The sequence below is a fragment of the Acanthochromis polyacanthus genome, chromosome 5, assembly GCF_021347895.1.
Source record: "Acanthochromis polyacanthus isolate Apoly-LR-REF ecotype Palm Island chromosome 5, KAUST_Apoly_ChrSc, whole genome shotgun sequence".
Taxonomy (NCBI): domain Eukaryota; kingdom Metazoa; phylum Chordata; class Actinopteri; family Pomacentridae; genus Acanthochromis; species Acanthochromis polyacanthus.
Window position 1 is genome coordinate 168,210 of NC_067117.1, and position 26,318 is coordinate 194,527.

At 42.8% G+C, this 26,318-nt stretch overlaps 2 protein-coding genes across 4 annotated transcripts in view; one reads left to right on the forward strand and one right to left on the reverse strand.

Moving 5' to 3' along the window:
* LOC110966941 (E3 ubiquitin-protein ligase RNF123-like) overlaps positions 1 to 26,318 on the reverse strand; it is a 151,018-nt gene that overhangs the window by 42,415 nt on the left and 82,285 nt on the right. Inside the window, exon 37 of the mRNA XM_051947767.1 lies at positions 3,924 to 4,168. Within this exon, the coding sequence (XP_051803727.1) occupies positions 3,924 to 4,168 (245 nt within the window). The remainder of the gene's footprint in view (positions 1 to 3,923; positions 4,169 to 26,318) is intronic.
* On the forward strand, positions 7,212 to 20,542 carry amigo3 (adhesion molecule with Ig-like domain 3). Of its 3 annotated transcripts, XR_007941762.1 has the most exons (3): positions 7,212 to 9,525; positions 18,060 to 18,208; positions 20,084 to 20,542. XR_007941762.1 is itself a non-coding variant. In XM_022216439.2 (2 exons), exons 1-2 carry the CDS (start codon positions 8,176 to 8,178, stop codon positions 18,096 to 18,098), a joined length of 1,389 nt encoding a protein of 462 aa, XP_022072131.2. In that variant the 5' UTR covers positions 7,212 to 8,175; the 3' UTR covers positions 18,099 to 20,542. The 3 variants fall into 3 exon arrangements, 2 of the variants coding, with proteins under 2 accessions (XP_022072131.2, XP_022072130.2); XM_022216439.2 differs by having other exon boundaries at positions 18,060 to 20,542; XM_022216438.2 differs by lacking the exons at positions 18,060 to 18,208; positions 20,084 to 20,542 and having other exon boundaries at positions 7,212 to 7,622; positions 7,880 to 11,311.

Below are 26,318 nucleotides of genomic sequence, written 5' to 3' on the forward strand. Positions count from 1 at the left end.
CTGTTCTCCAGAGAAGATTGGACCAACGTTCCTCCATGGATGCAGAATATGATCCCAGCTGGAACAAACATCTAGCTGCTGCTGCCAACCCAGTTATCAGGTTCAGAGGGAGAAGACTTTAAATCACAGGTTAGTATGGGTTCTAATAAACCTCATTTAAAAACTGGTTATCTCTGTCCAACATTAAATACAGATAAATATTAGTTTGATGATCTGGAACATTCACATCACCCTAACCCTAGCACTCTCTATAGTCCATCTGTGTGTCTTTCTGGATGTTTTGTGTCTTTGTAGCTCTTCAGTTTGGAGCCAACCACCAGCAACCGTTCAGCAAACCAATCAGACCCAAAAGTTTACATTAGGTTAGACCATGGGGGTGTTGCAGGTTGTCTGTTCCTCCAGAAATAACGAATTTATCCAAGAAGGCTGCTGATTAAACACCTGAGGTTGATCAGACAAGATTCACTGATCCACCAGAACACCTGGAGAACACATGGATAACACCTGAAGAACACCTGGACAACACCTGAAGAACACCTGGACAACACTTGAAGAACACCTGAAGAACACCTGGACAACACTGGAAGAACACCTGGAGAACACCTGAAGAACACCTGGAGAACATCTCGAGAACTTGAAACTTCAGCCCTGTTGTGTTCCATGTGAGGATCTGAGTCTAATCTGTAACTAACACATGGAGCTGAAAACAGCAGAGAGAAAAAGCTGCTTCATCAGATTCTTTGAGAGTCCTTCACATTGTGCAGAATAAATCTCTCAGGCTCCATGAAGTCTGACAGCAGCGGAATGAGGCTGTGATGGATTCCACTGCAGCCCCGAACAAAATGAAAGTGAAGTCCAAATCACATTAGGAACATAACGGGCTGCTTTCCAAAGCACACTGAGGACCAAAGCTCCTGATCTGGAAGCTCAGAGACGTTTAGTCGTGAGACTCCAGCAAACCGATCAGACATTTTAAATTCTAACTAGAAACTTTTTAACTGACACACGGTTCTCCAGAAATCTCTAAATAAAAGTCAGCACCAAACAAACTTTGAGTTTTAGAGATAACCTGCATTAATCCACTCATACAAGTATGATTTTAACAGAGTTTCAGGAAACACTCCAGGATGAAGACCTTCTGAGACTGAAGTGTCGACAGATAAACTCAGTTCTATTGCTTTAACGGCTCATTTAAAAAAAAACTAAAAAAAAAAAAAAAAAAACACACAACAATCAATTATCCGGAAGTTCCTCCATGAGACCAAAGAGTTCAGATCCCATTTCTGTACAGTGTTTCCCCTCCTATATGACCGACGAGGCGGGCCGCCTCTCTGCTATAGGCCACCGCCTCATTACAATTTTGCCGACATTGCCGCCTCACTGGTCCGCTCCAAAAAAAAAAAAGTAATGCTAAATATTAGAAAGCATTGACACATAAGTCCGGTATATTCGCCGCTGAAATCAACAAGTCAGAACGGCAGCCTTTTCTCGCCGTGGGTGAAGACAGCAGACACATCCCTGTTGGTCGGTAACATTCAGTTCTCTATGACATCTCGCGAGTTTGTGTTTCAAATGTCGGTCGTTCCGATTGGCGAACAACGAGCATGGCGGACAAGAAGCGGCAGCGCTCCATGGTTTCGTTTTTCGGGGCTAAAAGCAGGTGTGTATCACAGACATATGTCAAATTAAGCATCAAAACTATCGCATGTCATCAAAATAAAGTGAGCAACGCAGTGTCGGCATCGATCTCGCTTCCTTTACTGAGTTACTGTTCTGTTGTCCGCGGCGATACGAATTGACAGCGACTGTAAAAATGGCTCCAGTTAAAACATTTAGGTACAAAACCCGTTCTACCCAACGAGACAAATGATTTCAATGGAATATAAAGTTCCTAGTTTCTTTTGATAAAATGATTTATAGAGTGCCTGAAATTATATCATTCAATGGCAAAACAAATTATGTGTTCAAATTCTAGTTCTGTGTTCAAAAAGGGAACAGTTTTGAAACCAGAACTAACTCCTTCAGAAAACCAGTTGTTAACCCAGAGTTTAAGTTTTCTTTCACATTTTTAAGTAAAATGAAGGTCATAAGCTTTTTATTATAAATAAAAATGAATTTGGTGCCTAACATGTAGTTGTTTTTAGAAAAAAAGTAAAAGTCACCACTTGATTCCAGATTCAAGTCCTTTGTTATCTTTTTCAAATGTGTAATAAGAACTGATGTGGCATTTTGGAATGGAGTGGAAATCTGACCAGAATATAACAGACTGGACTAGTTGACATGTTTTGATCGCAAGAACAAGTGGGTTTATATTTGTCATATTTTCTCCCTATCACTGATTTTTAGAAAAGAAACATGAAAATTTTATTTAATTTAGTTTTTGGAAATGGCTACAAATACAACAAAATGTGCTCCAAATTGTGCCAGAATGCCCCATTTTGCATCTTGATTTTCAAAATTTTTACGGGGGGGGTGGGTGGGGGGGGTGGGCATGCCCCCGGACCCCCCTAATTGCTTCGTGCCTCTGGCACAACCCACCACCTCGCTGCCATTTCAACCCAGGGGAAACACTGCTGTAGAAGACCTGAGCAGCAGTAGATGTTTCTGGACCATCACTGATCATCAACCTTCATGGAGACCAGAGGAGAGCCTGCTGTTACCATTCTTCTAGTTGTTCTTCATTAAATCCAGCTGAAGTTTTCTGAAATTTTTCCAGAAACAGACTCTGAACTGTTGGATCACGTCCGTAGATGACCTGGATGATAGACATGAAACCTGCTGCAGTGGAGTTCTGAAGATTTTCTGTGCTCTTGAGTTTATGTAATCTCACTTTTTATTGATGAAGGCAGAAACACGTCAGTCTGAAGACAAAGAAGACAAATCTGAAGCCCTCCAGATGAGTGATGTCTGAACAGAATCTACAGGAAGTCTTCACTATGAAGCTGCTGGTTAGGGTTAGGAGCGTTTCTTCTCTCAGAGTGAGAAGAAAACATCAGAATTCACATTTAGGTTTTAGTTTTGTCTACTAGCATCTGTAGACTGGAATTACAAAACATTTATTCAAATACATTTTCCTTCCGATCCAGAAACGTCCATCCCTCATCCAGTTTTATTCCTGTTTATATTCTGCAGGTTTTTTTTCTGAGGTTCCTTCATCTTTCATTCAAAGCCTGATTTATGCAGCATTTATTGTTAAAAACATGGAGAAACTCACCTTTTTCTGTCTGCCGACAGCACTTTCAGATTTATGGAGTGATAAATAGAGATATCAAAAATCATACATAATAAAATACTGCATAATAAAAATATTTCATAAGCTTTATGCTACAAACATGTTCCCTGCAGGTTCCTGCTTTAAGGTGAACCACATCAACATTAAACTGATATAAATCATATTTAATCCTCCATCAGTGTGAAGGTTTGGGTCAATTTAGAGGATCAAAAAGTTGTTTGGTTCGTCTGTTTCCTCCTCAGATTTACGACTTCTGTCACAGCATCAGCTTTAAAAAAGGACCACAATCAATGCCGCAGGAACACAAGCTGTTTTCGGATGGTCCATTCGCCCACCATCCAGTGAATCAGTCACCTTGTAGAGCTGTTCCACATCTCGCTGAAACTTCTTCACTGCAAACTACAAAAGTGTCACGAGGCACCGAACCGTAGAGAAGCTGCTCATCGATCCTCAGAGCAGCAAAGACAGCAGCATTTCTGTCTTTAGCTGAACGCTGAAGAGTTTAGGCTGTTAGGAATCCAGACTTCTGTCTGTGAGCGTCTAGTTTACTGCAGTAAACAATGAAGGTTCTATTTCATCATGTTCCATGTATGAAGATAATAAAAACTAAAGGTTTTGTTTCATCATGTTCCATGTATGAAGACAGTAAAGCTCTTCTGTTTCTACAGATTAAACATGGGATTGGACTCACACGCATGAAGAGAGAAGTGTTTCCGCTCTGACGAGTTTCCGGCTGTAGAGATGGGAGGAGCCATGGACGAACCCAAAGATCCAACAGCTGGACGGGCGGCGATGGCAGCCGAGGAACCAGAGGAACACGAAGAACCTGATGAACCAGAGGGACCAGAGGAGTCTCCTGCCTCCCCAAGAAGGTGCTGGATGGAGTGCAGCTGGAAACAAGGGTCGGACAGCAGGACGGAGGAAGCACGAGAAACCCTGAGGAGGAAGAGGAGGAGACAGTTTACACCTGGACTGCTGCTACAAATACAAAATGCAGTAGAAAACCAGGACGCTGCACCCTAACTAGAAGAGATAAGTTTTCATAACATCAACAAAAGAAGAAGGAATGTGACGGTAGAGATGAGCGTGGTGAGGTTAGAACTTTACATTTCTGACTCTCTTCAGGACGGAGGACGTCTGGTTTAGAAGAACACTTCCTCCACTTGAACCTGACCAACACATTTCAGAGAGACGTTCAGGAGCCACTCTGTCTGTCTGACGAGTCCATCGTTAATAAAAGTCCTCCTCTGCTCTTCCTGCGGCGCCAATCAATCCCACCTCAGCATCAATCTTTCATAGTGAGGGTTTCCACCACCGCCCACGGTTTTCTCCGTTCACTCTCACAACAGAAATCCCCGATTAATAAAGAATGAATTATTGTGGAATGACTGTAGTGAAATACATGTGCTCAGAAAATATCAAGTATTTAAAACGGTGGAACTGACAAATGGGTTATATTGATAGATGTATTGATCGTTGTATTGATAGTTATACTGATAAATATATTGATAGTAATATTGATAGATGTATTGATAAATGTATTGATAGTTACATTGATAGATGTATTGATAATTACAGTATTTTAAAGCTGCTGTCCGGAGTTTCCGTTTGTTTTCAATCTATGTATCATTTTTTAACAAAGCTTAAATGTGTTAGTCTAGTTCGATACTATAATATAAAGTTAGTATAACGCGATATGAAAATTTATTCCTGAGCTCCGCCTTCCTCTCATAGACCCCCATGTTATTCCAAAAAGCGCCGGTCGCTGCCGACCAATCAAGTTCGAGCTTCAGCTTTGTCATGCTGTCAATCAACGGTTACGCGCACAGCAAGCAAGCCCATGCAGAGGTGGGCGAGCTACGCACTACGCAACCGCACACACATTTGTTTTGCTCGTGGAGGAGAGAGCATCAGGGATCAGCAACTTCCAGAAAAGTTACCGATCCCACGGCTTGTCAGGCCAAGAGACTGCAGGACGTTTTTTGGCTCGGGGTGCTCGCCTCGCTCCCCGACCACGGCCTCCATAGCCCGCCTGACGGCTTCGTTTAGATGCCCGACCTCTGGAGGAAGATGTTGGGGCGTCTGGGACATACTCTTCGTCAGAGGAGTCATGCAATTCTGAACTCTAGATAGAAATAAATAAACAATGTAACATATATACACGCGTAAATGCACTAAGTTTGATAAACAACGTCATCCAGAGGGATACACGAGTGTAATCACATATTGAAACTTTACTCGTTCGTCCTAGCAGATTCATGTTATTTTGGTATTAGGACAAGTTAGACTCAATACAGCATTCTAACGTAATTCCTTTATTATTTACTAAATGTACTAAATGTAGAAGAGTGGAAAACAGCAAAACAGGCGAGATGCTGCAGCACTCCGGGCACTTCTCTCATGTACTGAGCGCGTGCACAAATAAAAATCAGAGGGAGGGACCAACAGTGTTTTGGGAGACGCTGCGATTCAAACTCCGGACAGCAGCTTTAATAAATCAAGAGGAACTTTGTGAACGTCGGCGCTTCGGCTGTAAAAGGTCAGCGACGGTGTTTTTATGTTCCAAGTCAACACAAGTTCATTGAGCTTCTTCTAATTATAAGCCAACAAAAGGGCAAAGCGTTCAAGGAAAAGACACGAAGACCAGGAAACTACTAGCACATGAAAGAGAGACAAAAGAAGAGGGAAATAATTAGAGAAGACAAAAGATGCTTCACCAAACGATGGATTAATGTGAAGCAGCATGTTGGTTCCTATTTTTACTGAAGCTGCTGCATAAAGATGTAAAAACCAGTGTAACAGTAACTCAGAGTTTCATAAATTTTATCCACAGATAAAGAACATTAAAATAGTAGGTCTCCAGAACTGCAGATGAGCTTCTTGAAGACTCAAAGGTCAGTAAAGGTTAGAAGAAATAATTATGCAAACAAGGCTCGTCAACACATTCATACAGACGGGCAAAACAGAAAATATCCTGAGACTACATTAGACCTACAAGACCCACATATTCAGAATACGTTCTGAACAGATGATGGAGAACCTCCATCCAGGCAGAGGACTTGATCCCAGCAGAAAAGACAATGGAGGAGGAGAGGGTCTAAAACAGAAACAGAGTTCAGATCCTTGAACGAAATGATTCAGATCCAACTTCCAAACCTGCCAGAGGCTGGGAAAGTCACGGCGTCTAACAAATCTCCAGAATGGCTCCATTTATCAGCCAGAAACTATAAAAACAGAAACAATCAGTGCATTTTCAACCTGCAGCAATCTGGAAAAGTATTCCGTCTGATGTAAAGAAGAACGATCAAATCACATTATTCTATGTGTCTCATCTTTTACAAAAACATACTGGTTGCTTTAACCCAATCCTCTAAAACCAGAACCTCCTCCTGGTTCTGGATCTCCACGAGCAGCTGAGACCAAAACATTCAGAGTTCCAGGTTGAACTGCAGACAGTGTTTCCTCAGAGAGACTGAGAGGAAAACCAATAAATAAGCAGAGAACAGAGGAACAGGTTGATGGAGATCGAGCCAGCATGGAGGAACATCTACTGATGATGAGCAGAGAGCAAACATGGAGATAGAAAAACATCTACAGGAGGAGGAGACAAAATGAGTTCAGAGTTTAACATTTGAGCAGACCTGGAGGACGTGAAGGTTCAGGTTTTAGAGTTCTGTAAAATAAATAATGTTTCTTTTTCTGAGTTCATGTTGTTCTGGTTTCATGGAGCTGCAGGATTTTACATTACAGTGAAAAATGAACCAGAGTGAATAAGAATGAGAGTTCAGAGTCAGCAGTTAATCATTAACATTCTTATTCTAAAGCATAAAATAATGAAATCAATGGAATCTGAAATGAAAGCTGAGACGTTCATGTACAACCAGGTTTTAATTTCAGACTGAATGTGCTGAAGAGTAAATGCAGGATCGTATCAACACATGATGAGTTAGATTTACATCAACCAGCAGAAGATTCCCTCCCGTGGCAGCGTCTCAGATAGTAAGAGAGCGAGCCGAGCACAACAAAGACCGAAGCAGAAATAGAAGCAGAGAGAGGAAGGACTGAGCTGGGCGGAGGATGCTGAGGGGGAGGAGGGTTAATCCAGAGAAGAAGAGGTGGAGCTGCAAACAGCAGAACAGCATCTTTCTGCTCTGCTCGGCTTCCACATTATCCACAGCAGCAGCACATGAACGAGGAGCCTTGAAGCGAAGCCAAGCGGACGACTTGTGACAGAATGTGAGCTCAGCAGGGATTCAGAGAAACAAAGATGCTGAGGAGGCACAGAGAGAAGACGGAAACTTGAAGCTTGGTTTGCAGAAACATAAGTTAAATGAGGATGTTACTGAGGAGCTACGAAGCAGCAGATGTGGGAGAACGTGGACGGCAGGAGGTGAGAGCAATCAGCTGATTTTCTGTTTTCAGGCTGGATGTTACAATAAAACCACCTCCTCTTTGTTCTACTTCTGCAAACAGCAGGATGACTTTTAAAGTGTTCTTTCACTCAGTTTCTACCACATCTGAATATTTGAGTTTTTGACCTTTTCTGTCTCCATGTGAGGCTGAAAGCTGCTTCCTGACGAACCACCGGTTTGTTTACAGCTTCACACCTGGACAGGTTTTCATTCTTTCCCCTCATTTCCCCTCCAGACAGCTGCTGTGCTGGCAGGTGGATGCAGATGCCGCCGCCTCATTCCACATTAAGCGAGTCAGAGCACATAAACCAGTGGAGCTGGAAGCATAAAGGAACAAAGGAGCATGCATCACAGTGACAGCCTGTAAATGCCTGCAGCTTAAACAACTAATCAGATGAAGCTTCTGTTCTGAACCATGGCAGACTCAGAGTGAAGATCCAAACATTTACACCTGTGGAGGAGCTGCATCATGTGACCGGCATGAAGGACGTGAACACAAACTGCTGACTGACAGTAAGTAAAGTTGGGATCATGCTTCCCATTGGAGCGTCGTCATGGTGGCGTGTTGTCGTCATGTTAGCGTGTTTGCAGCTGAGACCCGTCCAGGCCGACAGCTGCCCACTGCAGGTTGGTTGTTTGTGCGCTGCCGACATCGTCAGCTGCACCGCTCTCAGCCTGCAGCGAATGCCGGCAGAGATTCCCGTCTTCGCCGTCACTCTGGATCTAAGCCACAACCGGATGGAGCAGCTGGAGGCCGGCAGCTTCACGGGACTCGTCCGACTGGAGACGCTCCGCTTAGCGCACAACCAGCTGACCGGCATCCGCTCAGGAGCGTTCAGAAACTCCTCCGGGGCTCTGCTGCGACACCTGGACCTCTCGTCCAATCAGCTGCGTGTTCTGGAGCAGCACTACTTCCAGGAGCTGCCCGGATTGGAGGAGCTGCTGCTGTTCAACAACCGGATCGTGCACGTGGAAAGTAGAGCTCTGGCCGGGCTGACGAACCTCCACAAGGCCTACCTCAGCCACAACCGCCTCACCGACTTCCCCTTCTTCTCCATCCAGAAGTACAGCCACCCTCTCCTGTCCCTGTTGGACCTGTCGTCCAACCGTCTGCCCAAACTGCCCCTGGAGGACATCTCCAACCTGCCCCCGGCGGTGCAGGCAGGGCTGTACCTGCACAACAACTCCCTGGTGTGTGAGTGCTCCACATATGGCCTGTTCAGGTTCTGGAAGCAGAGAGGCTTCGACTCCATCAGGTTCTTTCAACAGGAGCACATCTGTCTGGTCTACGGGCAGCAGAGAGGAACTCTGCGCGTCTTCCAGTCTGGACGCTACTTTGAAAACTGCAACCTGACGGCGCTGAAGGAGCAGCAGAGCAGCGTTTCCGTGAAGGCAGGGAAGGCGCTGCTGCTGCACTGCCTCACCTCACTGTCCAGTCGCAGCGTCACCTTCCTCTGGGTGGCGCCAAACTGGGAGTACGTGGTGCCGCCCGGGAACAACGGATCTCTGAAGATGTTTGCCAACGGCAGCCTGGAGATCGTGGCGGCGCGCGAACAGGACTCTGGGATCTACTGGTGCATGGCTCTGGACCGGCAGCGGCAGCGAAATGAGACCTGGGAGGTGAACGTGACCGTGGTGCCGCACCACGACAGAGACACCCACGAGCCTTTCAACACCGGCTTCACCACCCTGCTGGGCTGCGTGGTGAGCCTGGTGCTGGTCCTCATGTACCTGTACCTGACGCCTTGCCGCTGCCCGCCTTGCTCCAAGCCCCGCCCCCCAGCCACCGCCGCCTCGGGCAACGAGGCGGGGCTGAGCAGCGCCCAGTCCTCCATCCTCACCCCGACTCCGCCCACCACCACCGAGGGCCCGGGCCGTAAGGTCAGTACCAACAAGCATGTGGTCTTTCTGGAGCCAATCAGAGAGCAGCAGAATGGCAGACTGAGGGCAGGGCAGGGGGTGGGACTAATGGGGTCCGGTTTACTGATTGGTGCCGAACAGCAGACGCGACTCCATCGGGCCGCCGAGACGGACTCCATCATGTCCGTCTTCTCAGACACACCCATCATGTTGCCGTAGCAACAGACTCAGACTGTCACCAAGTCACCCCACTCCTACCCCTCCACCCTCCACTCCTACCCCTCCACCCTCCACTCCTACCCCTCCACCCTCCACTCCTACCCCTCCACCCTCAACACTGACCTGAGCAGAACAGTAACCAGCTTTAAATTTAATCACCTGTCCAAGTGCAATTTTAAATGTTCAATAATGTCAACCAAATGAGTTATTGTTTGCGCAGGTCTGAACACCAACCAACACTGTGATGGACTCAGACTGATGTGGGGGGACAGGAAACCAGTTAAACCAGTTAAACTCCTGTACAAGACCAAGACCTCGGTCAGCATGAACTGCTCCCTTTAATATTGTACTTTTAATAAACATTCGCTCCAGATGCCTTTTCTCAGAGATATATTGGTTCTGAAGGGTTCTTCATAAGACTCTCTGGTTCTTCAGTAACTATCTGAAGAACATCAGCATCTACAAGAGGGTTCTTCATTAGCGGTTCTCTACAGGTTCCTCATGCTCCTTCTTTGGTTTAGTGGCAGGGAACAGCACGAAATCAGAGCTGCAGCTGATCGTTCCTTTATTCTGGATGAATATTTGGTTGACTAAACATCAGAAAACAGAAAAATGTTTTTCACAGTTTCACAAATCCCCCACTAGTACCTTAGAACATGTTGTTCTGTCTGACCAACAGTCCAGAACCCAGAAAATGAAATGTGTTCTAAATGAAAAAAGCGAGAAATTTTTGAAGTTCTTACATTTGACTTTTCAGCTTGAAATAACTTAAATCAGGTCCTCTTGACCTCAACAAGTTGCTCCACTTCCACCTTGATATGGAAAAGACCTGATTTATGCTAAAGTTCTATGGAGCACCAAATTTCTGATGGTTCTGTAAGGCATCTGAGGAAATTGTTCTCTAATGAATTTCTTGCTAAAAGGTTCTTTGTGGAACTGAAAGCAGTTCTTTGGACAGTTATCTAGTTATTAGAATGTCATTTCCAGTTAAAGAACATTTTATTTTTGGGGACGGTTCTTTACTTTTGGTTCTTTGAAAGGTAAAAAGAAACAAGTTTCTCCTGATGGTCCCTGAAAAGGTTCCATCTAAGCTGAAGTCTCGCTGCTTTCTACTGAGTGTTAATGAAGAACCTCTTGCTAAAGTAGAAATGGTTCTTTTAGGGCATCACTGTGAAAAACATTCATGGTTCCAGCTAGCGCCTTCATTTTTCTGAGCATTCTTGTCTCGGTGTGGACAGAACAGATGGTTTTGTAGCTTTCTTTCTGTAGTTTCGTGTACAGTTCTGTCACCATGTGAGAATTTAACAGAAGTAAAAATAGCAGCTGTTTAAAGGAACCTCCTCTGGAAGCCAGTCATGATCCGAAACAATAGAGAGACAGATAAATAAATGAAACGGCTCTGAAATTATTCATGCTGCCAAGAAGAGAGTTTGCTCAGAGGAACTTTAATGTAAAAGTTTGATCAATGGGACCACAAAGAAAGGTGGTGGATTTACAGCGAGACTGACGGACAATCAGGATGTTTGTGTTTTATTGTCTTCACTGTATTCACTGCACTCCCTGTCTGTTAATAAACTGTACCAGGACACGTCTGCCTTCTTATTGTTGCACAACACTGGAAGTCAAGCATGAATGTTCACCGATGAACAAACCACAATTAGCTCAACTTATCCACACACGTTTTCACGACGACAGTTGGAGTCTGAATATCGACATGTTCAAACACGATCTCATATCAACGAAATGTAAGAACAACACTACAGACAGCAAAGGTTTCCTGCTGTGGTAGAAATATTCCCTTCAATAGAGGAAAGCTGCTGCAAATCAAAAGTCGACAAGAACGAAGCAGAAGATTAATGATGCTGCAGCGTCGCAGTAAATATTCTGAAGGCACCGTGCCACAGTCCAACAAACACCCTGGATGAGATTATACTACTATAGAAATTATATTATTCTACATTTACTCATTACAGAAATTATTATTCTACATTTACTCATTTTATAAATTATATGATTCTACATTTATTCATTATATAAGTTATATTATTCTACATTACTTATGTCAGCGAACTTTGTCCAGAGCTGCCGGTTATCAACATTCTAATGTGACGAATAACACACATTTAACTAATAACACAACTATTAACACATGTAACTAATAACACACACATTTAAATAACACACAACTATTAACACACATTTAACGAATAACACACATTTAACTAATGACACACATATAACTAATAACACACACAACTAACAACACACATTTAACTAATGACACACAACTAATAACACACATTTAACTAATAACACACACAACTAATAAAACACACAACTAATAACACACATTAACTATTAACACATTTAACTAACTAATATAAATTAGATGGATATAATTAGATGGAGGATAAACTAGATTTTATGGAATGTAATTTAATTATTTTATGATTATAAATGTCTTCATTTTACAGACATTTGATATTGGAAACAAAAATCTATAAATACTTATTTTTTAATGCTACGAGCAGTGAAGCGTCAGGAACTGTTTATATGTTGCAGCTTTAAGGAAAGAAACCAAACAAGCTTTGATGTCAACACACAGAACAAGTAAAGCCTTGTAAATCTGAGCAGCTTCACGCTGTTCCTCAGATCTAACAGCAGGATCAGTGGACCTCAACAGCTATAAACTACTGCTGATCCTCATGTTGGTGTTAAGAAATGATGCTGAGGGGCAGAAGCTTTGACCTCCACAGATCTTATTTACCGTCACACCAGGAGATAACTTAAGAACTAAGAAACGACTGAACAACGCTGCAGCTCCAGAAACACTTAGAGACTCAAAGATGCAAACTGTGTCCAAAACACACCAAATCTTTGAGTCTCATCTAAACCAACATACATGAAACACATATGTTCACATTCAATGACATCCACAACTTCAGCAGATCATCATCACAGAGGTTCCACCAGAAACAAAGCTCCAAACATCCACCAACAACCAAGAGAAGATTCAGAAGCCGCCTGAGAATCAGATTTCAGTTTCAATAGTCCTTAGAACCTCTGGTTCTGTATCTCCAGTAAACTTTACTAATGATCAGAGTTCTACCTTCATACTGAGAATATCTTCCAGAGTTCAGTCCTTGAAGTCCATAGAGGTGGGTCCAGATTTATCACTTTTTAATGACCTTTTTAATGAGCCTCAGAACTTCATCAGTCCAGCAGGTTAGAACCATGACATTTAGGAGAAAAACATCTGAGTTCTGGTAAAAAAAAAAAACTGACAGCAGTTCAGTTTAAAATCCTTTCAGAATGTCAGTAACCACCTGTGTCATCAGTATTATGGGATGTATCCTGGTGTCAAACAGTTTAGAGTCGTAGAAACAATCATTGGTTCCTGGATGCGTTTCTGATTTCCGATGATGCACCAGAGAAAACTTTAAAAAGGTCGTTGTGGGTGAACTTAATATTGGAAGGAGGTTGGTCAGAACTATTAGAGACCATGGAAGGAGCATTTTACAGAAAATGCCAGGATCATCTTCATTTTTTAATCATCTGATTGATTTTACAGCACGAATGTGACAGTCTCTTCAAACTCTGTCCTGGTTCTGGCATTCAGAGATTCATCCATGATCAGAATCATGGGTCTCTGGTGGTGTTGTGTTCAGATTCAGTCCATCAGCTACACTAAAGTAGCATCAGATAATGCGAGCGGGAAGCGAAGGGATGTGATGCCTCTTATGTAAAATGGAGGCAGCAGCTATTAATATTCAGGAGGTTGTCCTCAGCTTCCACCAAACAGCCGATGTTTGGATGGAGCTCCAAGAAAAACACTTAACTCTGAGGGCAAGACTCACTAATGTTGGCTTTATACAGTAACACAAACTAGTGTCGAGTTTATACGGTAACACAAACTAGTGTCGGGTAGTGAAGCTGGATGTCTTTGTGGTCATTTTGTGTCTGTTTCACTGCGAGTCTGTCATCAATTGGTTGACGTTGCTATCAGAATTACAGTCACTTTACAAGGTTTCCATCAGACAGTTGATCAGCACTGGGTTCAGGGTTAGGATTAGGGCTTAGGGATAGTAGGGTTTGGGTTAGCAGGGTTAGGTTAGCAGGGTTGGTGGTTGGCAGGGTTAGTAGGGTTAGCGGGGTTAGGGATAGCGGGGTTGGGGTAAGCATCATTATGGGTTAATGTTGGAGTTACCAGGTTTAGGGGTTAGCGGGGTTGGGGTTAGCGGGGTTGGGAGTTGATTTAAAAAAAGTATGAATGTTCTCAGGTAAATGATCAGTTTGAGTAAAACATGATTTTGTCAGTTTTCTGTGTGAATTTATTGCTGAGATGAATCGTCTTCTTGATTTTCGTGTTCTAATGAAAACCTGCACTTCACCTTTGGACAGTGATCAAAAACACGAAACAGTAAAGCTAATCTGGTTAAACCCGATTCAATTAATATAATAATATAGATGCTAACTTAGCTTGTTACTTTGTAAAGAAACCAGACATACCTTTTAGTTACACTTGGGTTGACGGATGTGTAAAAGGGTTGCTTTATTTTTGACTGTTCAGGTAATAATATGATCTCAGTTCCAGCTGCATTATAAAATGTTTTACACAGATCCAATCACTCCTTTCAATCTGCTTCACTGTTGGCTGAAATCAACTCAGATATTCATCTCTGCTTAACAACCATGAATGATTAAAGAGAGACAACAAACTCGAGTTTCATTTTTCTAATAGTCAGTCAGTGGCAGAGACAGAGTTTCTTCTCATGGCTTTTATTTCCTCTGTGGTTTCATGAATGTTTCATGAGATATGTTTTAGCAGAGAGCAGCAGCATGGAAAGGGATTCCTTCCTAATGGAGGATGGACCGGTGTATTCAGGTTCAGCTCCATGAAAACAGACACAATCCATGTTCTGATAACTGTTCATGTTCAAACTTCATCTGTTCCACAATTTCTATCTTTAAAAGTGACCTTAGAGAACTTCTTCAGATCTTTAAGTGAAACATGACATTTACTAGCTGCTACATCTTCACATCAGGAAACATTCACCAGCGTTTTAATTCAGCTCCGTGGAGGAACCTACGAAACATCGAAACACTCGACCCCAAACATACCAACAAACCTGATAACTGAGGACATTTCAAGCAAACAAAACCCGCCAGTCAGTAAAAACATCATTTTCATAAAAATGTTAAATCATGAAATCAAACTATCAAATCTTCAAACTAGTAAAGGGCCTCAGACTTTTGCCTCATAGAAGAAATGTTTAAAAATGAATCATCAGAAGTTCAAGCTGACAGCTGTACTAATCTGTGAACTTCACAAACCCACCGGAGGATTTGAGTTACGTTCTCTTTAAGAATTCACTAAAATTCTCCACTTCTCAGCCAGAAACTGAAAACACAGCGATGTCAGATTTTTAACTAATTCAAGCTACACATCTGTGACTGCCAGCTGGGAAAATTAACCAAATCTAAGTTTAAAATCTTGATATTTCATCAAAATGTCTTTACTTCTACATGTAGCATTTCAATATTCTCCATAAATGTGTTTACAGCAGATCCAGCAAAACCAGAACCTCCTCCTGGTTCCGATTCTCCAGGATCAGCTGAGACCAGAATGTTCAGAGAGTTCCAGGTTGACTACAGGCAGTCTTTCCTCAGAGAGACGGAGGAAAACCAATAAATAAGCAGAGAACAGAGGAACAGGTGGATGGAGATCCATCCAGCATGGAGGAACATCTACAGATGATGAGCAGAGTAGAGAGGAAACATGGGAGATAGAAATGGTAAATGGTTGTATTTATATAGCGCTTAGAAGTGAACGAATTAATAAATCTGGACCACTGGAGGATAGAAATAATTTCATCATCACAGTTATCAGTTAACTGGAAAATACTCAGAAGCTCTGTGATTCAAACAGACTTCTACTAAACTAGCAGAGTGATCAATAAAAACCACGTTAATAACTGATTTTCTGGTGCAGTTCAGCGAATCATAGCAACGTCAGACGGTGAATGAATGAAGTAGATGAAGCATCACTAACGACAATGCCACCTTTATTTATTTAGCATGCTAGCTGCTTTTCTGGCTCCATCTGTGCAGCGCTGCAGAGCCAAGTGACGGCGATGCCAAACTCCTCATCATCGTCTAAGTCTGTCCATCATGACATCCATGTTTGTTCTGCAGCAGAGCAGGGCTCAGGGTTCTTATAGAACAAATACAGGAAATTAGAAACGCTGGCCGCTACAAATTCAATTATGAAAACAGACTTGAACCAAAATGTGGTCCAGAGACACCGAGTAACAGAACAGCTTCAACAAGGATGATTAATTCTACAGTTTATTCACTACAACAACAACGACTCATTCTAAATCCAGCTTCTTCAAAGTGAATATTTTCTGCTTTCTTTCCTCTACGACTGTAAACCCAACATCTCTGGACACTGATCCACATTTATAACAATTTCTAATATTTCCGAGACGAAACAGCCGATTGCTTCATCCAGAAAATGACAGATGGACAGATAGAAAGAAATTCAACAACAGAAGTTTAAGATTTCAGCTTAAGGTGTTTATTTTTCCACTTAAGCCTGCAGTTACTCACTCCATTTTATTAGTGCTGGTATTAAAATGCCACAGATAACCATCCATCTCTAACCATCTCTATCCTCTCAAACCATCTGTAATCATCTTTAACCGTCTCTAACCATCTCTTAACCAGCTCATCTTTACCCTTTCTAATCATCCTTACCCTCTCTAACCATCTCAAATCATCTTTAACCATCTCTAATCATCTTTAACCGTCTCTAATCATCTTTCACCGTCTCGAATCATCTCTAACCATCTCATCTTTACCCTCTCTAACCATCTCATCTTTACCCTCTCTAAACCAGCTCATCTTTACCCTCTCTAACCATCTTTACCCTCTCTAACCATCTCATCTTTACCCTCTCTAACCATCTTTACCCTCTCTAAACCAGCTCATCTTTACCCTCTCTAACCATCTTTAACCCTCTCTAACCATCTCTATCCTCTCAAACCATCTGAAATCATCTTTAACCGTCTCTAACCATCTCTTAACCAGCTCATCTTTACCCTTTCTAATCATCCTTACCCTCTCTAACCATCTCAAATCATCTTTAACCATCTCTAATCATCTTTCACCGTCTCGAATCATCTTTAACCGTCTCGAATCATCTCTAAACCAGCTCATCTTTACCCTCTCTAACCATCTCATCTTTACCCTCTCTAACCATCTTTACCCTCTCTAACCATCTTTACCCTCTCTAATCATCTTTACCCTCTCTAACCATCTTTACCCTCTCTAATCATCTTTACCCTCTCTAACCATCTTTACCCTCTCTAATCATCTTTACCCTCTCTAACCATCTTTACCCTCTCTAATCATCTTTACCCTCTCTAATCATCTTTACCCTCTCTAATCATCTTTACCCTCTCTAACCATCTTTACCCTCTCTAATCATCTTTACCCTCTCTAACCATCTTTACCCTCTCTAATCATCTTTACCCTCTCTAATCATCTTTACCCTCTCTAACCATCTTTACCCTCTCTAATCATCTTTACCCTCTCTAATCATCTTTACCCTCTCTAACCATCTTTACCCTCTCTAAACAAGCTCATCTTTACCCTCTCTAATCATCTTTACCCTCTCTAACCATCTCATCTTTACCCTCTCTAACCATCTTTAACCCTCTCTAACCCAGCAGCCAGAGACAAACTGAGTATGACAGAAAACCAACCCAGTTATTAAAGTTCACTGGTCCAACCAACTCTGGACCAGAATCAGCCCTTGGTTCATAAGAAAGGACGAATGGCTGATTAACTGATCAACTAGTTAATCGGTTATGGACAAACTGGCTAACCAGTTAACTAGTTAAGCAGCTTATCAGGTAACTGGTTAACTAGTTAACCGGTTAACTCAAAGAGACACAGAACCACCTGGAGGACCTTTTAAATGCCATAGCAGGTTACTTCTTCTACTTGTTATTTTGTCAGTTCTCAAGGATTAATTTTAGTTTATGATGATCTTAGTTATTGTCAGTTCGAGTTAGTTATCCACCGTTAGTTAATGTTATCCAATGTTAGTCGTTGCTCCTGTAATAGTTCATGCTAGCTAACGTTAGTTATAGTTAATGTTATTGTTCATGTTGGTTCATGTTAGTTAATGTTTGTTATAGTTAATGTTATAGTTCATGTTATCTATTGTTGGTTCATGTTAGTTACCTGCAGGAGGTTGATAACCTGTAATTCTGTTTCTCTCTCACCTGATTCCTCCTCTTCCTCCACCTTCATTACATCTGCCTCAGCTCCATCCATCTAACTACTACTCTCTACTTCAACCCTGAACCTCTGATCCTCTTCCACCTCTATCTCCTCCACCTGTCCTCCTCCTCTGTTCTCTCTCAGGTCTTTGTGTTCTTTCTGACCGTCCAGCCTCGTCTCCACCAGTGAACAGGTGATCACAGAGAAAACAGAAACACTATCCACAGCAGTGACACACTACAGCAACACGCATGTGCAGATGAACATGGAAACATCCACAAACACGGAAACATCCACCGCTGTGATTAAACACTTTAAACTGATTCTAGTTTCAGTTTTCTTGTTTGGTGTTAATCCAAAAACAGGATGAGAACCATCCTGTAAGATTCTGACTTTACTCCTTCAGTCTGATCACATGGACAGAAACATGGACTATGGCATCACCTGTGGGTTTGTGGACGTTTGTTAGTTTGGGAGTTGTCCTCCGCCATTTAGTTCTTTAGGAACTGAAGGAAACAAGTAAATCAGAGACGACACGTCGTCCTAAAACATCTTCTGCTTCATCCTCTAATTTCTTCTAAACTGGACCATTAATAATCAACACCTGATACAGAGTTACCATCATCGTCATTATGAATCAATAACTGATAGTTACTGATAGTTACCATCATCGTTGTCGTTATTAATCAATAACTGGTAGAGTATAGCCTGGCAGAAATGATTTGATTGGTCCCTCTGAGTTCCGGTTGGTCGTCACTAACCTCCTCAGAAGTCTTTGTCATGGTGCCCGTTGCTGCTAAACTCCCACAATGCTCTCTGCTTTAACACCTCCACTGGTCTCTACAGGATTAAACAGGAAGAGGCTTCACCTGGTGGAACAACCAGGAACTACAGCTGATCAACAAATACTGACATTTATGTCATTTGTCTGATCAGTTAATATATTTAACCCATTATAAATTACATTCCAAACAGAAACCAACTCTTGAGGAAAATGTTTACTAAAGAGAATAGATCACACTGGATCATTTTCTCTTTTATCCAGTCAAATTTGTGCTATAAACCAGAGGAGTTGCCCCTTGGAATGGACTCTGAGATTTTACAAAGTCTGAAGGAACATGAAGTGAAAACTGATTTTAAAGTCCAGTTAAAAGTTTGTCTGTCTGTGGTGAAATGACAAAGTTTTCTGGACTCACTAACATTAAAGCAGAGTTTCTATTTTACCTCTTGATAAGTGAACAGACTGTGAAGGATTCCATCTCAGAAACTGTTACTGTGGGTTCATCCTGACTTCTGACGGGAAATTTTCAGCTGATATGAAAACATTTCCTCAACTCTCTGAGATTCAATAAAGAAATCATCATGTATGTAATGACCATCATACATATACGTAATAATCATCACACATGTAATCATATATGTAATAATCATCACATATGTAGAAGTGATCATGTTTGTACTAATCATCATATAGGTAATATCACACATAATCATATATGTAAAAATGATCACGTCTAATAAAAATCACACATGTAATAATCATCACATATGTAATAATCATCATATATGTAACAATCATCATTGTCAGGGCTTCCTCCTCACCCCCGTCCTTCCCACCTGACATCCCCAAATACCCCTTTTCCCCATCTGTTTCCTCCCTCTCATGCTCCTCTCCCCCTCTCCTGCTCCTCTGCCCTGTCTGTCTCTCTCTGTCTCCCATCCGCTCCTCTGCCCTGTCTGTCTCTCTCTGTCTTCCATCCGCTCCTCTGCCCTGTCTGTCTCTCTCTGTCTTCCATCCGCTCCTCTGCCCTGTCTCTCCCCCTACAGCTCGGTGCCTGAGTGGAGTCTAGCTTCCAGCTGACTCCACTCAGGCAATCAACCACCTCCACGGCTCCCGGACAGCTGAGTGACATCACACTAATTACTCACCTCAACAATAAGAACCGGCTCATCCTTCCACTCCCTGCCAGATTGTTGAACCAAGACACCACAGTTCAGTTCGCTTTCTAGCCCTTGTAGAATCTGTTGAGTTTACCTTTGTCTTACGTTGTTTTCTCCTCGCCCTCAGATTCAGCTGTCCGGGATCCCCACCATCCTCCTTCCCCTCCGGCTCTCCCCAACCCAGTCACTACCAGTTTCTCCCTGCCTGGACCCCCATTCCTGCCTGGACCCCTTCTGTCCCTGCCTGGACCCCTTCTGTCCCTGCCTGGACCCCCCTGTTTCTGGCCAAAACCCCCCACTACACCAGCCGCTCCTGCACCCTGGATTTCCCCCCTCCGTGCCATTATTCACCCCCCAACAATAAATCACTTTCATTCAGCCAGCCTTGGTAGTGTGGCTTTCTGCTCGGGTCCAACCAGCTCAGACCGTGACAATCATATATGTAAAAATCATCACATATGTAATAATCATCATGAATGCAATAATCATGACATACGTAATAATCATCACGTATGTAATAACAGTCAGGAAAATGTGTTTTCACTGTAATGTTTACTAACGTGAAAATAAAATCTGTTTCACAGCTCGTTGTGTTTTTATTAAAATTCTTAAGCTCTCTTCTGAAGCTACTGAGTTCACAGAAACAATCATTCAAAGAAACTAAAGATATCAATGATTCTAACACATCTAACATATACATGATATGAGTCTAACAATTCTCTGACAGTAAACTAAAGATATTAATGATTCTCTGTCAGTAAATTGAAGGTAAATCGACTTTTTATTTCACTCTGATGAAGAGAATAATCAGGAGTTGGAAGGTAAATGTGGAATAAACCAGCAGCAGCTTTTGTTTTATTTGCAAATATATATCATGCAAATGACCTCGGAACAAATTCACACGGCTCAGTTGTCATGGCAACAGGCATGTAAACGTAGCGAGTGGGGAAATCCTGTCGACGGACAAACCTCATGTTGAATCAGTTTCCTGAAATCCAGCTGCACTTTGAGATTCAGAGGTTCCTAATAAAGTGAGCAGCTCGTACAGAATAGAGGACGTGGAATGAAACAACAGAGCTGCTGAAAGACAGCATGGGGATATTTTTCAGCGCTTTTCTGAACTAAGGCTACGTTTATACGAGGACCATCCTAACAGAAAACGCAAAAGTGGCGTCTTGTCATTTCACGTTTATGGGGCGGCATGGCTCAGTGGGTAGAGTGGCCGTCTTGCAACCGAAGGGTTGCCGGTTCGATCCTCGGCCCGTCGTGCTCATGTCGAGGTGTCCCTGAGCAACACACCTAACCCCGAATTGCTCCTGATGGGGTCGTGGTTAGCGCCTTGCATGGCAGCTTCCGCCATCAGTGTGTGAATGTGACGTATCATGTAAAGCGCTTTGGGTACCTTGCAGGTATAGTAAAGCGCTATATAAATACAGACCATTTACCATTTACCACGTTTAGACGAGCGGTTTTGAAGGAAATCTGCGTATATACGGTGACTCTATAGTGTGTGGAATTCGATTGGATATGCATGCCAGGCAGCTAGGTGGCGCTGTGATAAAACGTCGCCATGTCTACGCGCATGCGTACTATCTCCCTTTTCAGATCTCCGCCACGGTAAATGTTCATGAATGGAATCTGTACAGATTCTGTACGTTTGTTGGTACGACTCCTGTAGTGTACATAGAGCTGCCAGAGTTGCTTGAAGGTACGAAGGATGGAAATAATCACACATCTTTGTTTACGTCCTTGTACCGGCCGGCAAACCAAAGCACATATGTGATGTAATCGCGTATGTGACGTGGTCAGATCTCGGCAAAGTTTTGTGTTTTGCTGTTTAGACGGAAACGTAACGGCGGAGCGTTTTCTACTTTTCCACTCTGGAGGCCGGTTTCAAATTTTTGCATTTTCAAGCCCCCAAAACGCCGTCCTCGTATAAACGATAGGGTGTTTTGTTAAATATTTTGACGTTTTTACCTGCAAGCGTCCTCGTGTAAACAGGGCCTAAGTCATGACTGAGAATCTGTATTTAGAGAAATCTTGAATAATGAACTCCTCCTGCTTTCATGTGTTTTAACTCTTTGTTTTATTGATGATCATTTTGTTAAAGAAGTTTCAAACTGCGGCTTTAAAAGGTGAATAAAGATGATTATTAATAAATGTACATGCTGAATGTTCATATATTAAAATGATTTTAAGAAATATTACTTTAATCAAGGCCTTCATGTTGAACTTGTGTTTTTTTCGTTAGTTCCAGACATTCGGTTTGCTTAATGAGCAGCTGGTTGAACAAAATCAACCTGAAAGACTTCAGTATTATGAAGTTCTTGAACATTACTGTTGAATCCATTTTAACTGAAATATTAATATCTAAATGTTTGAAACATGTCCTTAAGGTTGATATTTGAGCTGTTTGGAAGTGTTTCTATCTTCACCAGACTAGGTCTTTGTGTTTCCTGACAGAACTTCTGGAGTTTTAGAGGTTAAGTTGGACTGATGGAGTGTGACAGGAAGTAGACAGAAGAAGACAAACGAAACCGTCTCCACACTGACTGCTGCCACTGACACCAACACAGATACAACATACATGACCAAACTGATGGAAGGACTTTAAACACCCTTCTGGGGTTTCTGGAAATACTTCAGCAGCATCCTCATCTTCATGTGTTCAGTTAGAACACAAGTGTCAAACTCGTGGCTCGCCACGTCATTTTATGTGGCCCACGAGAGCCGAAAATTTCTGATTGTCTTTAAATAAATTAATCTAAAGCGTGCATTGACTATAAACTACATTTCCCACAATGCATAGCAATTATGTTACCAGTGAAGTGATGACATCCCACCACTACATTGCAGTGTATCTGCGTCAATGCTATTTTCTGTAAGTGGAATTGAGTCAAATTACAAATGATCCCAAAATGTCCAGGAAGAGGAAAGTTGATGAAGATGGAAGGCTGTTTCAAGAAAGATGGGAAGGCGAATACATGTTTGTGCTTGAAGGACAAAAACCAGTATGTCTTTTGTGTTATGAAGCATTGTCGGTTGTCAAAGAGTACAATCTATGTTGGCATTTTGAAACCAAACACAGAGCTAAGTATGCCAAAGTTAGCCTTCCAGAAAAAACAACAAACCACAGCTGCAACAGAATGTGTTCACGAAAGCCACAACTACAATCACCGTGGCAGTGAAAGCTAGCTTCATTGTGGCAGAAGAAATCGCACAAGCTTCAAAGTGTTTTTCAGAGGCCGTTTTTTTGAAGCATGCTGAAGGTCTGTGAGCAGGTGTGCCCCGACCAGATACACACTTTTCAAAATGTCAGTTTATCAAGGAACACCATTGTAGACCGAGTTACAGAAGTAGTAGGAAACCTGTCAGCACAGCTGGCCCAAGAGTCACGCAGCTACAGAGCTTTTTCATTAGCTCTTGATAAAAGCACAGACAACACGGATATCGCGCAGCTATCCATTTTATTAAAGGTGAAGTCGGACATTTCTGTCACTGAGGAGCTGTTGGAAGTAGCTGCCATGCATGGGACCACAACGGGACAGGACATTTTTGATAGGGTGGTGAAGTCGGTGAGAAAAAATGCATTGCCTTGGGAAAAGTTGGTGGGATTATCTACAGACGTACCCGCAATGTGTGGAGGAAAGCAGGTTTGGTTGGCCTAATGAAGGACAAAATGCAGAAAAGTAATTGTCACACGCCTCTGGTAATGTATCATTGCATTCTTCATCAAGAAGCTTTGTGTGGGAAGGTGCTGGAGATGGACCATATCGTGACCACAGTCATGAAAACAGTGAACTTCATACGCGCACGTGGCCTGAACCACTGTCTGTTCCAACCGTTCTCGCAGGAGATGAGCTCAGAGCATGGAGACGTGCCATACCATACAGAAGTACGGTGGCTGAGTAGGAGCAAAGTCCTCAAATGATTTTTTCAACTTAAAGAAGATATTGCTCCTTTCGTGAAAAGTAAGGAAAACCCTCGCCTGAACTGTCAGATCCAAACTGGCTGTGTGACTTTGCTATGTTATGTGACATAACCGAGCATCTCACCCAACTCAATCAGAAGCTGCAGGGACGCAAACAAGGCGTTACGCAGATGTCCGACATGATCACCGCTTTCCAGCCTTAACTTGACCTATAGATGAGTCAAATCAAACAGGACTATCTTGCTCATTTTCCTGTTTCTCAGAGCATTTCAGCCTCATTTCCCGGTGCTTTTCATGTGCTCAGTTGGCGACCAAAGTGAGCGAGTAAATGAGTTTGATCGGTACTTCTGACGTCAAAGCACAGCATTCTGGCTTTGCCATCTTTGCCGATCCTTTCACCACCGACGTCTGCACTGCACCCCAGCACCTTCATAATAATAACAACAATAATAATACATTTTATTTCAAGTGCCTTTCAAGGAACTCAAGGACACTTTACAAAGACATAAAAACCAAAGACAATAATTAAAAGCTATACGATAAAGATAACAACAACAGGAATACAATAAAGACCAACAAAGACGTGTGATACAGTGAGGTTAGGATGTGAGAGAGTCTGCAGTTTAGAACAGATTTGTTTTGATTTTGGATGTGAAGATTTGGAGGGTGTCACAGTTTCTGATATCTGGGGGAAGTGAGTTCTAGAGCTGGGGAGCAGAGCAGCTGAAGGCTCTGGATGGAGGAGGAGGATCTGACAGAACAGGATGGAGGAGGAAGATCTGACGGAATGGGGAAGAAGATCTGAGGGAATGGGATGGAGGAGGAAGATCTGACGGAATGGGGAAGAAGATCTGAGGGAATGGGATGGAGGAGGATCTGACGGAACAGGATGGAGGAGGAGGATCTGACGGAACGGGATGGAGGAGGAGGATCTAACGGAACAGGATGGAGGAGGAGGATCTGACGGAACGGGATGGAGGAGGAGGATCTGAGGGAACGGGATGGAGGAGGAGGATCTGAGGGAATGGGATGGAGGAGAAGGATCACAGGGAATGGGATGGAGGAGGATGATTTGAGGGAATGGGATGGAGTGTTGACAGAGATGAGGTTGGAAAGGTAAGGAGGAGCGAGGTGATGGATGGATTTGAAGGAGAACAGGAGGATTTTGAACTGAATTCTTTGCTTAACTGGGAGCCAGTGGAGTTGTTGCAGGATGGGGGTGATATGGTGGTAGGAGGGGGTTTGGGTTATGATATGGGCAGCAGGGCTGTGGACAAGCTGAAGTTTATGGAGTTAGGCTAAACAGAAGGGAGTTACAACAATCCAGGTGTGAGGAGAAGAGGCTGTACATCAGGATGGAGGTGAGAGGGGGGCGGAGACGGTTTATATAAAGTAGATGAAAGTAAGCAGATTGGGTGATGTGTCAATGAGATGATAGTGTGCTATGGAGGATGACACCCAGATGGAGTTCATAGAGCTTCAAAGCAATCATAGACTGAGAGCAAAGCTCAAGGATGTTGGGAACCAGGACTTTTACATCTAATGCCCCGTGATTTGATGCCACAGCTTTGACATCATGCAGGCCGTGTCCTGTCCATGTTTGGGAGCACACATCTGTGTGAACAGATGTTTTCGATGATGAATCTAAACAAAAACAAGCACAGATCACGCATCACTGATGAGAACCTGTTCTACGGATTGCCTCAGCACAAGATCTAAAACCAGACATTGACATGCTGGCCACGCAAGGACGATGTCAGAGATCCAGCCAGAAAATACATACAACACTGCTGAACATAACAAGCCATAACTTCAAATATAGTGCCTTATGTAGTTACTACTTCACACCAGGAGACAGCGGACATCTGGACTTTCAATCAGAGTATAGTTTGTGGGCGTGCTTTCACTCAAAGTTTTGGAGTTTATACAGTCTGAAAACCGAGGAGACGAGACTCATTGTCAGAGCGTAACGGAGCGCAAGACGGCGCATTTTACACACTGTGCCAAATTATTAGGAAAGTAGGTTTATTTGGCCAAAACAGTCTTAGACATAAGTCTGGGCCTTCCCACTTTTAAATAGTCTTCTCCTATGCTAACTTTGTATTTGTCAGACTTCTTCTTCTTTTCCTTTCAGCTTTTCCCTTCAGGGGTCGCCACAGTGAATCAATTCCCTCCATCTAACCCTGTCTGCTGCATCTTCTTCTCTCACACCAACTACCTTCATGTCCTCTTTAACCACATCCATAAACCTCCTCTTTGGTCTTCCTCTAGGCCTCCTGCCTGGCAGTGGGAAACTCAGCATCCTTCTACCAATATATTCACTCTCTCTCCTCTGGACATGTCTGAACCATCTCAGTCTGGCCTCTCTGACTTTATCTCCAAAGCCTCTAACATGTGCTGTCCCTCTGATGTCCTCATTCCTGATCCTATC